The 13,300-nt window shown below is 32.7% G+C and overlaps 1 protein-coding gene across 1 annotated transcript; it reads right to left on the reverse strand.

The window, feature by feature from the left end:
• Window positions 1–2,856: 2,856 nt before the first annotated feature.
• Window positions 2,857–7,276, reverse strand: LOC129746477 (DET1- and DDB1-associated protein 1-like). The gene is made up of 4 exons (XM_055740135.1): window positions 7,103–7,276; window positions 5,999–6,137; window positions 3,472–3,533; window positions 2,857–3,406 (listed from the first exon to the last, which is right to left on the reverse strand). Exons 1-4 carry the CDS (start codon window positions 7,103–7,105, stop codon window positions 3,311–3,313), a joined length of 300 nt encoding a protein of 99 aa, XP_055596110.1. The 5' UTR covers window positions 7,106–7,276; the 3' UTR covers window positions 2,857–3,310.
• Between the last annotated feature and the right edge of the window lie 6,024 nt (window positions 7,277–13,300).

Here is a 13,300-nt window from a genome sequence, read left to right on the forward strand (position 1 = left end):
CCTGATTTAAAAAATTTTCAATTCTATTCATTAGAAGTTTTTCAAAAACTTTACTAAAAACACTTAAGGTTGAAATTGGACGGTAATTATTTACGTCATGTGGATCACCTGCCTTAAAAATGGGAATAACTTTTGCAACTTTAAGACAATCCGGATAAACTTCTGTCTCTAACATGTGATTAAAATATTGCATGAGTATACCAGAGAAAATTTCGTTGTTATTTTTTAACGCATCTACAGGAAATCCATCAGGTCCACGACTCTTTTTATTTTTAAGAGATAGAATTACTAGTCGAACCTCGTTGACACTAGCTGGACGTAAAAATATTGTATTTTGTACACTATTAATATGCGACAAAGGATCACTGCCGGGATCAGATGGGATTTCATTAGCTAGTTTTTTCCCAATCGTAGAAAAATGTTTGTTAAATTTTTCACAAATCTCAGAATTGTTTGTTGTTACGCCTTCTTCATCAGAAAGATTTATTGGAGCGGTGATTTTATTTTTACCAAGGAGTGTATTTATGTTTCTCCAAAGCTTGGAATGTGGAGTGTTGTTTAACAATCGCTCGTAATATTGTTTTTTGCATTCTTGTTTTTTAAAGTTTAACTTTTTGTTTATATGATTCAACATTTCTTTGAGTTGGACATTATCGGGATGTCGTTTACAACGTTTCAAATGGTTATTTTTGATTCTAATCAGTGTCCAAAGGTCTAGAGACATCCATGGACAATAATTGCCTTTTAGTTTTACCTTTTTATTGAGTGTTTTAGTAGACATTGAGAGAAAACGGTTGTAAGTTGTTGTAATGTGCTGTAGGCCATCATTAACATTTTCTGGTAGTTGAATATTATTTAAATAATTTCGAAACAAATCGTTAAGTTTGGAATGATCAATAATTTCTTTCTTCAGAATTGTTTCCCTCTTATCACATAACAATTTTAGGGATGTAACAATTTGTAAATGGTCACTTACATCTGTAAAAATAGTATCGTTTTTAAGTCGGTCGATGTCAATCTGCTTCGAAATAACGTGGTCAAGGATATTTTTTGTTTTTGGTCTTGTTGGAAAAGTATTTGTGCAAGCATAACCGAAAGATTCTAAAATTGACTTATATTTCATCACAGTGTTTAAATTAACTAAATTCACGGGGATATTAAAGTCACCAACAATAAGACTCGAATGGTTAACAGGAACAGATGCTAATAAGGATTCAATTTCATCACAAAACAGGTTAAACGAGAACGCTGGTGGTCTATAAATACCATGAACACTGAAAATTTGACCACTCAGACATATTTCAACACTTATTCTGTGAAAACCCTCAACAACTTTGTTTTCAATTTCTTTAAATTTCAAATTCGTTTTAATATACATCACTAAGCCTCCATATGGTTGATCACGACATGAAAATATTGAGGTGTATCCTGGAATGTTATAAATATTACAATTATCTTTGACGAGCCAAGTTTCACAAATGACAATAACATCAATACAATTATTTAATTGATGAATAGTTTGTAGCACAGAATCAAATTTACATAAACTATTCATACTGCAAATATTCCACTGCAAAATTCTTAAATTACCCAACTCATTAGCACAAGTACTTAAATTAAATTCATCTATATTTTCATAGTATTTATTAATTAAACTATCCATTAAATTATCTTTATACTAAGGTTAAACACTTACAATTTTTTTTTTGAATGTTATTTACTTGATCCTGAATCAGCATTGTTCCTTTTACGTTTTGGTGACGGAGTTTCTTTTGGAAGTGTGGAACTGCTCTTTCCCTGTTGAATAACGTGTTTGCTCATGAAACGACTCAAATCTAGTTTTGTTTTTATAATCTCAGGTTTAGAAATGTCTGTTTGTTTAATAAGAATGGCACCACCCCTACCAGGCCAAATATATTTAACTCCCAGTAAATCTTGGTACTCGCGTAGTTCATTTAAGATTTCCATAGATAAAGGCGTAAGCTCATCTCTAACTGTGACGTTTAAAGGTTTTCCGTTTACTAAAAATGATGGATCCACTAAGGTAGAAGCAAGTTTTCCAAAACTTCGTTTCTTGCTAAAAATTTCTTCCTTAATAAGTGTATCTTTTAGAAATACTTTGATTGGTGGGAAATAATCGTTTGATTTATTAGAAGAAAACAATCTGACAGCGTTTTCAATGTGCTCAATTTTTAATTCATAGCCGAAAGGCCCACAAATTTTACGGACCAAATCTAGGGTGTTCTCACCACTTTTAAAAGGCACCCCAAAAATCATCATGTTTTTCGAAATAGCTTCTTTGTTAAAACGGTCCAGGTTAATTTCTAACTTTTGAACTTGATCCGTGAGTTTAGAATGTTTAGATTTGATAGAAAAGTTTGAAATATAGCTAAATTTCAATCACGTTTTTCTCGTTTGCTCATTTTTTCACATGGGACAATTCTCTAATTCAAACCAAGGGCTGAATGGGCATTATTCTTCGAGTCACATGACGTACATTGTCAAATTTTACTATACAGTCCTGACTACTGTAAGTGCTTCAACCAAAAATTTTAGTTCGAAGTGCACCAAGAATAAATCGAAGCACAACTGAAAGACATTTCTTAACTGAAGCGCGTCCGAAGTTGAGGATAGGAGGTTCAAATTGGTGAGTTACGTCACGTGGCTAATTTGTGTTACAAAACAGAAAACTTACCTCTTCATGATGATTGATTCCTGTCCATCTCTCTTGTTTATTCATCTTATAATAGGGTTTTTTTTTCGGAGGATGCAACTCTCATTTAGAACACAGAGATTTAGAATTTGATGGTTGGTATTCATTTGGCTTGTGATATCATTTCAAAATACATCATAGAATTCTTTATATGATATTTATTTCAATTAATGTAATCGAGCTGATATCACTGAGGCTGCAACAGAAAGTGGAAAGTAAAATTCTAAAATTTGAAACAAGAATTATAAGTTATACTAAATTTGGGTCAATATTTTCCGTAAACCAACCGTTCATTCTGAGTGAATATTTTAATGACAGATGAGTAATGATGGTACTTGGAAAAAGAAGTTGGTTCCCGTTAACCGTTGTTCTGATAAAATATTGAATTTGATTCAAACTAACTCAAACGTAGCTTCTGTTATGCTTTCATACGGAGCCCCACAGGTGGAATCCCTTCGGTGCGTTTCTCGAGAAGAGCAGAAGACCAAAGATGGGTACTTATTTGAAATTTGTCGTGTTTATATGTTCAAGAGAAAAAAAGTATTAGAAATTTGCGAATAAAAGCGACGGCTAGTGGCTGCGGAACTGGGAGAGAACTTATGTGTTATTGTTTTCACGGTTTTCCAGCCGGGGTCTTTTCCTGAGGGTGTCGTTGGAGGCGTCGGTTCCGTGCTCTCGCTTTTTGGGCGCGTTCTGGGTGAAATAAGCGAAAGAAAGTTAATTTTTCGTCTAAAATGTTATTTTAGTGTAAATTTTACCTTTTTATCCCATTGTAGATGCAGGTAGCGTAGCAAAATGTTCTTCTTCTCGGTTACTATCACTGAAATATAAATAGAAAAACGAATGTTAACATACTAAAAAAAGTGTTCTATATCGAGAGAACTGTTAATATACAATGTGTAGCTTGCATATGATAGAAACAACATCTGAAACGTCATTCATGCCCCAAGAAAATTATGTGTTGCATGGCCGTAAGAATGGGAGGATTTGTGGGGTTCAACTTTAACTTATGATTATTAATATATCGAAGTATCTTTTGACTTAAAACTGTTTTTGAAATCGTCAGAATACTCATATTTTATAGAATGAATAACTTATTTCTCAGAGAACAAATAACACAAAAGCTTCAGGAAATTTCAGTATTTATTTGACACCTTTAGTTTCAATATCTTTGTAATATTCTACAGTTTTACCAATAAAGTTCATACATATCTTGAAATTTTTTTAATCTTTTGTAAAAAGTTATCTTTTTAAATAAAAGCTGATAGAAAGAAAAATTAGGAATTCAGCGCCTCCAAATTAGTCAACATCCGCCTTAAATTCTCAGAGCCTAGGAAAAATGTAAATTTTGTTGTTTTGTAAGCGATCTGAATATGAAAATTATACCTATTTAAGGATTTTGTTTGCCTCAATTTTGATACAGAATTTAAATTCAAAATTCTACTCAGCTTCATAATTCCGCTCAATAATTGAAAATTTGGAATTGAACCATAACTCCATAGTCAACATTAGATATTCAAAATAAATTATTCAGATTTGAACATTCAACTTCAGCAGCAGATTTTTATAATGATTTGTGAACTTTATTTTTAATTTGGGATTGCAAAAGAAAAACACATTTTAAATGCAAAAGTTTAAGCTTTTATAGTATTTTTTTTATTTCGTTTGCCTTAATGCCAAAAGTGGGGATAAAATAGGGATTATTTAAGGTTTCTGCTGTCTTCATTAGTTTTTAGGTAGTGCGATATTATAAAAAAAAAACATACAAAGTAATTTCATATTGAAAATTCATTAGTTTATGTCATTGAATTAAATTTCTGCCAAAAACTCTAAGCATGATTCAACTCAAATAAAACTATCAACAGACTATTTTACACCAAAATAGCTGAAATCATTAAAATTGAAAACTCGTATAAGATCTTTCTTCAACACACACAGAGAAAATCGATTATCTTCGTGCATGAACAATTCTATTATTAAATTTTTAAAACATTTTAACTCTGTTTGCCCAGCTAACTGAATAAATTTTGAAATTAATTTAAGATTATATGTGGCGAAAAGCAGATGAAACAGATCGAATGAAAAAAGGTTTAAAATTTGAAATTAATGATTTCGAAACAGACAAGTAATTCTGTACAAGTTTTCAACTTTGGAGTTTGACAGATATTAAACGCAGCAATCAGATTTTTTAAGACTTAAATTAAGTTCGAAAAATTATTTTAGTAAAAAGTATTAAAATGATCAATGAATTTAGTTATAGAGACCAGCTAAATGTAAACAAAAAACTTTTCCTGAAATTTTCAATTTTTTAATGATTTTTCCCCTTTTTCACTTTTTTGCCGATGAAATTTTGATCCCTATTGTTTCCCGCATTTCCCAAATGGGTGCAACCCTGTAATTTAAAAAAAATATCAAGAATGTGATCGATCAAGTTGAAACCTTTAGTTGGCTTTCAAGAAAGAGCACCTTTGAAATTAATATTTTTAAAGAAGTGAATAAATAAAATACCAATAAAGTGCAGACACAAGTTAGAAATAATTTTGAAAAACGTTATTCACGTTCCATGTTCCACTCTACATCTGAGCGTTTGGATTTAGTAATTTTCCCTAATCTGCTTAAAACATTACATTGAATTGGTCTTGGAGAAATTGCTGGATATTTTACGCAATGAGTTGTTTTTGGAAGAACTTGATATCAGTAAAATTTTATCAAACTATATGGAAACTTCAATGAACATCATAAGGAAACGTTGAAACATAATTCAAGAGTTTTCCAATCAAAGCATTTGGACTGTTTTTAATTTATGAAACATCACGTCAAGCGTCTCATATTAAATCGAACAAGGAACTGACAAGGAAAAACGATGAGTTTATGAAAAATCGATAAAAATTTGCTATTTCAGTAACAAGAATCAGTTGGCAAAGTTTTACCCCGATGCAATTAGAAGCATTACAGTAAAAAGCTAAATTCATGAGAAAAAAAATAACATAATTGAACAAGTGGAAATCTGAAAGTGCTCACATTTCAAATGGATATTTACTAAGGGTTGTAGAGTTTTATTTTCAATTAAAGTTTAGAAACTGCTTACTTGACATAACTGAAACAAAAGTTACGGATGAATGGAATTAGAGAGCAGTTATTTGAATTTTCAAGCCTAACAATTGAAGCTCTCTTGCTATTTTTTCGGCATGAATATTTTACCTTTTGTGTCGCGTTACTCGTAAACTCAAAGCGCTTAATTAGAGGTTATTTTAAATAAAGTCAAAAAAAAAAAAAAATACCAACCTTGTTCCGAGGGAATATCGACAGTAGAGATGTAGACTGAGGGTCGCTTTGAGGAAGTTTTCACACCGTTCTCGGTGTTGAACAGGGAAAAGTTATCCTCATTGTGGCATGGCAGGTCTTTCAGGAATTCCGTGACCGACTGGAACAAAAAAAAAAAAAAGAACGAAGTGTGCTTTATCAATGCGAAATAAAAATATATCACTAAGCTGTCGTTGAGCATTGATTGAAATGCAACACTTTTTATTCCTGCCCTCAACCACCCAGACAGGAAATCGAAATAATTCGGTATCGAATTTTGAATACGGCGAAAGCGCCAACTGTAAACAAATCCAGATAATCACATAAATGCGTTAAACTATTCATTTTACATCCGAAAATATGATCTTCTTTTAATTTTTGCTTATTTTAGTGAAGTTAAATTTAATTTTTTAAATAAGGCGAATAGCTTTTTTTATGAGTGTGTAATCCCACAGTTCATTCGCCCAAATTTCGTCGCGAACAAAAGGGCCAATAGTTATTTCCAGATGGAAAAAGGGCATTGAAGTTTTTGAAATTTGTTTTCCCAGGACGAGGAGAAGCACAAATCAGCATTTATAGGATCGTTGAATGTGCTAATGTGTTATTGTGATCATTTGGACCCGCTTTCAAGCCGAAATTTGCTTGAATATTGCTTCTTTAATGAGTGATCCAAAAGGCGAATAGGCATTCTGCAATTTTAAAGGGCGCTCCAATTTGGCGAATGAACAAAATGGAAGCACCAGTCTGTGGTAAAAGGGCCCACAGTTATATTTCTTTATTTTTTTAAGTAATTAGTACGGAAAAGCTATATTGATCGATCGGGTGATGAAATTAAATCAATTTGGAAGCATTTTAGCGACTTATTTAGGAAAATGATTGTACGCAGCTAAATAGGAAATTGATTTTATTTTCTGAAACTTGGAATGCGTTTTTCTCAAAACAAAGGTCTTGGCGCATTCGCCGTATTCAAAATTCGATACCGAATTGATCGCAGAACATTTTCAATTCAAAATGGAATGTGCCCATCCACATGAAAGTGATGGGTGTTGTGATTGAGGTAAACACTCAACAACAATGAAAACTTACCATTTTGATCCAGAAAATATCAGCAAACGTCCAGAAGCTGGCAGTTGGAAGCCAGATTTGTTGCTAATTTGCAATCTCACCGCTGTTATAAGCTAAAAAGTGCTTTTTTGTTGACGAAATCTGCTTGCGAAAGCACCACCATCAATGAAATTTTTCGAACTCACCTGAAGTGCAAAATAGTTAACAAAGAATAATGTTGACATTTCTCTGACATCTTCGTGATCTTCGCTTCAAGGCTCTCTTTTCTCTTCTCCCGCTGAAGTGCTTTCTCTCTGAATGCCGAAGATTGCACATAGCACAGTAAAAAATCGATAATGAATGAGAGTTCTAAATGATAGTCATAATATATACACAATCGTGGAAACCGAATAAAATGAGAAATCAGATTTCATATGCTTCAGACTGAATCATGAAATTTTACATGTCAGTTATGAAAAGAAACAATGAAAGAATAAAATTTAAAATTTCAAAAATTAGTATTGAAAAAAAACATCAATTTTTTTAAATTCAGTTCTAATCAATTTGTTACAACTGTGCAAAACAGACTCAAGTCGAGATTTGAAACGGGAGAGGAACTGGAAGAGCGAGCGAGAGAACGCGTTGTGTTTTGTTTTCGGAGAGTTGTCATTTTCTTGCCCCTTTAGAAAGCTTTGATACTTGTTCGAAATTCATGTTTTTTTTCTCGAGGGATTGCTGCGAGGGGTACACATATTTGGAACTGAAACTGCTTTGATCCACTGAGAAAAAAAGCTGCAGGTTTAAAAATACTGTCGAAAGTTATATTTTAGAATTAGAAATTATTTGGAGTAGAGAAAATGTTTGGAACTTTGATGATGAGGGGAAATATTTTAATAAGGAGGGTAGTTTGAGAAGCTGGCATTAAACATACTGATGTCTCGTGAATTTTTTTTGTTTGGTTTCAGATAAAAACTTTATATACTGTTAAAGCACTGATCATAGTTAGAGCACAGAGAACAGAGTTCGAGCTGGAGCTCAACACGTGTGTTTGAATACCAACCTAAGTCACAGAGAACAGACATCGAGCCCCGAACAAAAATATGTTGAAAACGTGTGTGAGAATACCAACCTAAGTTTCAAACCAAATTCGTAAGTGGACTAACATCACGGAAAATAATAAAAAGGTAAAATTTACCGAGTTAGCAAAGGTGAACGCTCGTGAAAGCCAAAAAGGTAACTTCTACCTCTTCGAGGTGAAACTCACCTCACAGTGAGGTAAAATTTACCTGAATCGAGGTTGGAAAAAAGGTACAATTCACCGAGAAAAAAGGTGAATCCAAAAAAGGTAAATCTTACCTCGTAGCGAGGTGAAGTTCACCTGAATTGAGCTCAATAAAAAAGTATAATTCACCTAGAAAAATAGGTAAATCCAAATAAGATAAAACTTACCTCATAGCGAGGTGAAATTGACCTGGATTGAGCTTAACAGATCGGTACAATCATCTCGAACAAAAGAACTATTTGCCGAATCCGTTTATTGAGGTTAAGCTGTTTTGTCGTTCAGAAGGGAAGTTTTGTTTCGTGCCAATATGAAAAAATCGGAACAGAATGGTAAGTTTTTTCTTAGCTATTATTTAGTTGTGCTGGTTCTCATCATAATAATTTGCTTTTGTTTCAGATCGGCCCAGCTTCGAGGTGTATTCCACGTCATCCTCCAGATATCATCCCGGAAAAGCCGGACATGACTGGATAAGTCGCCATTATGGCGCGGAAGAACGAGAAGCCGAATTGCCACGAGCCTGGCGAGAAAAGGACTTACCTCAATAATTTTTAAACAAGGTGATATATTTAAAAAATAATATAATGAATTGTCCATATTTATTTATAAAATAAATATAAATTTTTCAATGAATTTTGTTTTCATTTTTATTGAACAAACCAACCAAACCAACTAGCATTTACCATTCAAATCAGTGAATGGGAAAACGATATTATTTACTATTTTGCTAGGTGAATGCGAAAAAGGTAAAATTTACCATTTTGTTAGGTGAATTGAAAAAAGGTATAATTTACCTTTTTGCTAGGTGAATGAAAAAAAGGTAAAATTTACCTCGAAAGAGGGGTGGAAAAAAATCACCTCGCAAAAAGGTAAATTTTACCTTTTTTTATTTTCCGTGATCCATAAGATGTCGCTACCAGTACACACATTTTTCCATTTTTTCGACACGCTTAGAAATTAATACTCATAGCTTATCTCAAATGAGGCCATTGCAATATATGAGAGTAACACAACTTTTTGTGTAATAAATTTTAAGAACATCTTGATTTTAAAAAAATGCAAATCATATTTCAATCATACTTTAATCGCTGTCATATGTCCCAGCATATGCCCCATATTGTTCAATCAATATTGTCGCTGAATTGAAAGTTGAATTCCAAGTTTTAAAAAATGTCTGTCAGTAAATAGTTTTCTAGAACAGAGAATGTAAACATAAATGTTATAATTGTTAATTATGGGTCGGTATTCCGGTTGATGTTATCTTGTAACTCATGTATTATTATTTACTCATTTCTCCCTGTTATTATTTATTCATTTCTACTGATTACTAACCCTGAGTTACAAGTCCTCATGTATTGATCTCAGGTAACATAAACCAGAATATCGAGCTATAATTTACAATTATAACATTTATGTTCACATTTTCTGTTCTAGAAAACTGTTAACTGATAGTAAAATCCCAACACATACTTTAACACTTGGAATTCAACTTTCAATTCAGCGCCAAAATTGTTTGATTGGTGCATATGACAGCGTTCAAGTGTGATTGAAATATGATTTGCATTTTAAATCATGATGTTTTAAAATTTATTACACCAAAATTTGTGTTACTGTCATACATTGCACCGGCCTCATTTGAGATAAGCTATGAGTATTAATTAATGCGGGGTGGGTGACAAAGGAAGAAATTGATATTTGTTCCAGCCTTATTGGGATCATAATAGTGGCTATGATTATTTTTTTTATTAAAGGTGCTTAAGCAATCTTTTTTGAACATATGCAATAATATGTATCCTCAAAGCACTGTTATAGGCTCATACAATCGATTTGGTTCCGATTCCGATCGAAAGTGTTTCATATCTAATGCATTCTCGTTATAAGTCTTTATACGTGAAATTGGGATTGTATCCCATTTACCCGAAAACCATTGCCCAGAATGAATTTTTCCCATTATGACAAATACTCGAAATCAAACCCCAGAATGATCCATTTCCCAGAAAAAAAATCCCCAGAATGCACCATTTACCAGAATTTTTTTCCCAGAAGTTGTTTCCCCAGAATGGAACATTTCCCAGAATGGCACAATTCCCAGACTTTTTCCTCTAGTATTTTTATTTGTTTTTTTTCTAATTAATTCTTGTAAATTTCATATGATTCGAAATTAATTTTTTCAAAGTGATTTTTTAAATGACTACAATTTTGAAATTTTCCAACTAAATTTATTTTAGAACCAATATGTTGTTTATGGTTTGGGTACTTAAATTGATTCAATGCTTACCATGCTCCTTTAAAAAACCGTTTTGGAATCCGACTCCTCGCGCTGCGCGTTCGAACTTGAAAGACGTTTTGTCCTTCACGCTTTCGCGTGGCGGACGGGGCTAAGGGATCACCCCTAGCTTTCACGCAGACCTAGGAAGCCCCGGCAGACCTAGACTAATGTCTTAGGGCCGCCGCTTCCGACGGCGGGTCGGCGGCCACCTCGGATTTGGGAGCTTCGGTGGCTTTGTGCCGCCTCGGCCCCCAAAAGAATAGTATTATGAGAATCCAATTTTTATGGAAAAAATCTATTTTTATTTTTTGAATTTCAGGTTGGATAAATATATTAAGTTTTCTGGGAAATGGCAATTCTGGCGAAAATTTTTCTGGTAAATGGTTCATTCTGGTAAATTTTTTTCTGGGAAATGGTTCATTCTGGGAAAAAAAATCTGGTAAATGGTGCATTCTGGGAAAAAATATTCTAGGGAAGTGGATTTCTGGTGATTGAAATTCTCATGAATTTTTATTCTGGGCAATGGTTTCCGGGGAAATGGAGTACAACCTGAAATTGGTCAGGGTTGGGATCCGTATTTTTTTTATTCATTTGGAAGTTTCGATTTCCACGTCCATGTTCAATTGGTACGTTTTTGCAAAACAAAACCAATTTTTATTTCAAAATCGATAAATACTTGCTCATAAAAATCTTTGTTTCAGAAAAAAATGTGCACAACAAAAAAATATAATTTTGAATTTAGATGATTATTTAGATCTTAATATGATTCATATCTATGGAAAATGGTTGAAGAGAGTAAAATCTACGTCCGAAAATATATTAAAAGTCAGTCTCAGCTTTTGCGGCTATGCAAGGAAAAAAAAATTAAATTTAGTATTTCGCAGAACAAAATTAATTATCTCAACTTCTGTAATTTTCTTGTAAAAATGGAGCTTGAAAAGTTTAAACGAAATGTGATTTATAAATTTTGCTTTATGAGAAATGTGATTCCTTCAACCCTTCTAATACCAAGAAAAAAGGGCATACATTGGCAAAAATGATCGACCCAAATCGGAAAGTTCTCAGAGGTTTCCAAAAAAGCTTTTGAAAACGAAAGTAGAAAGGGCTTTTCAAATATTACGTCACTTTCGATCATATTCAACGCTCCTTCCTCCTACGTAACACATTCTCATCAGATTTTCTACTTCCCCTACTAAAGGCGTTAGGTAATATTTGAATGTTATTGACAAAATTTAATTGGCAGTTTTTTAACACTAAACCACAGAGAAACAGTCACTAATTTAGTTAAAGGTGTGTCTAAAATAAATCCCGAGGGTGGTTTAACCCTCATCCGCATTAGAGTGTCATTTTGACACTATTGCAAGTTTGAAGGCTTGTAACTTTTTTCAGAAGCTTCAAAATGCAAAAGTTTCTTCGGGGACCCTAAATGAATTCAAAAGTTCTTGAATATTGTATCTTTACTTTTTTATGGACGAACCCTGGAAGCCTGGACAAAAAAACTCCCTTTTCCGACTTAGAGTGTAAATTTGACACTAAAAAAGTAAAATCTATCTAAGTCGTTTGAATTATTATGAAATTCATATAAAACTTATATTAATAGAAACCTTGTAATGTCAGTAAAATATGTTTAGAACATTATATATAGCTAAAGCTTCTAGTTTTCTCGTTATTCAGCATGAAAGAAAAAAAATCCGAAAAAACATGCCTCAGGAAAACTGCTGTAGTTCATATATTACACGTCCAAAAAATATTTGCCTTATGCATATGAAAGCTGAAGTTAATGTCTACATCATGGAGCCAAAAAATATTTTTTCAAATTTTTTTTAATGAAATGGTCACAAAACGTTCAAAAAAGTGGTCTGAAAAACCTACTTTTCATTCGATTGCTTGTACATAAATACTGTTTGAGCGATAGTAGAGTTTTTGAAAAAATATGACTACAAAATCTATTAAAATTCTAACATTTTTCTATCTTTAGACTTTCCATGCAACAAAAATTGAATTTACTGGAATTTTTGAAAGTTCACTAGGGTAAGTGAGCCCTATTTTGGCATGGTCCTTTTCTTGGCATGCCAACATGTTTTTTAATGTTTTTTTAGGTCCAAATTGAGCTAAAAAATTTTGAATATATTTTCATTGCGAAGAGAATAATTTGTTTCAAATCTATGCATACCGAATTTTTTGATTATTTGTACTTTATTGAAGTAGTTAATTTTTTTCGATTTGCATCCGAGGCAATTATGTTGGAAATCACCGTATGAAAATCAGATGAACTCACCTTTCTAGTGCAACTGTTAAATTCCCATGCGATTTCAAACGCGGACATTCATTTGAAAAATTTGCTATAAATACTCATGCCTACAGTTAAACACGGCAAAAAATCTAAAAATACTAGAAAGACAAATGAATTAATATTTATTTAGGTACTAGCAGACCCGGTAAACTTCGTTTTACCATGTTAAACTTGGCGTCCATTTTACATTTTTTTCTTCGCTGTTTGACTTTAAAAAAGCATCAAATCTTGATTGTTAATCGTCTCGCTTTAGTGAACATGTCCTAGTTTTTTTTACATATCCTTCTTTTCCGTTTACTCAAATTGTCCCGCTTAATTCTATCGGAATCAAACCTAAGAATTTTAACTCAATTCTACGGGTCTGTACATAAATTATCAAAACAGTAGTACCTTCAGTCA

Source organism: Uranotaenia lowii, chromosome 2, assembly GCF_029784155.1.
Source record: "Uranotaenia lowii strain MFRU-FL chromosome 2, ASM2978415v1, whole genome shotgun sequence".
Lineage (NCBI taxonomy): Eukaryota > Metazoa > Arthropoda > Insecta > Diptera > Culicidae > Uranotaenia > Uranotaenia lowii.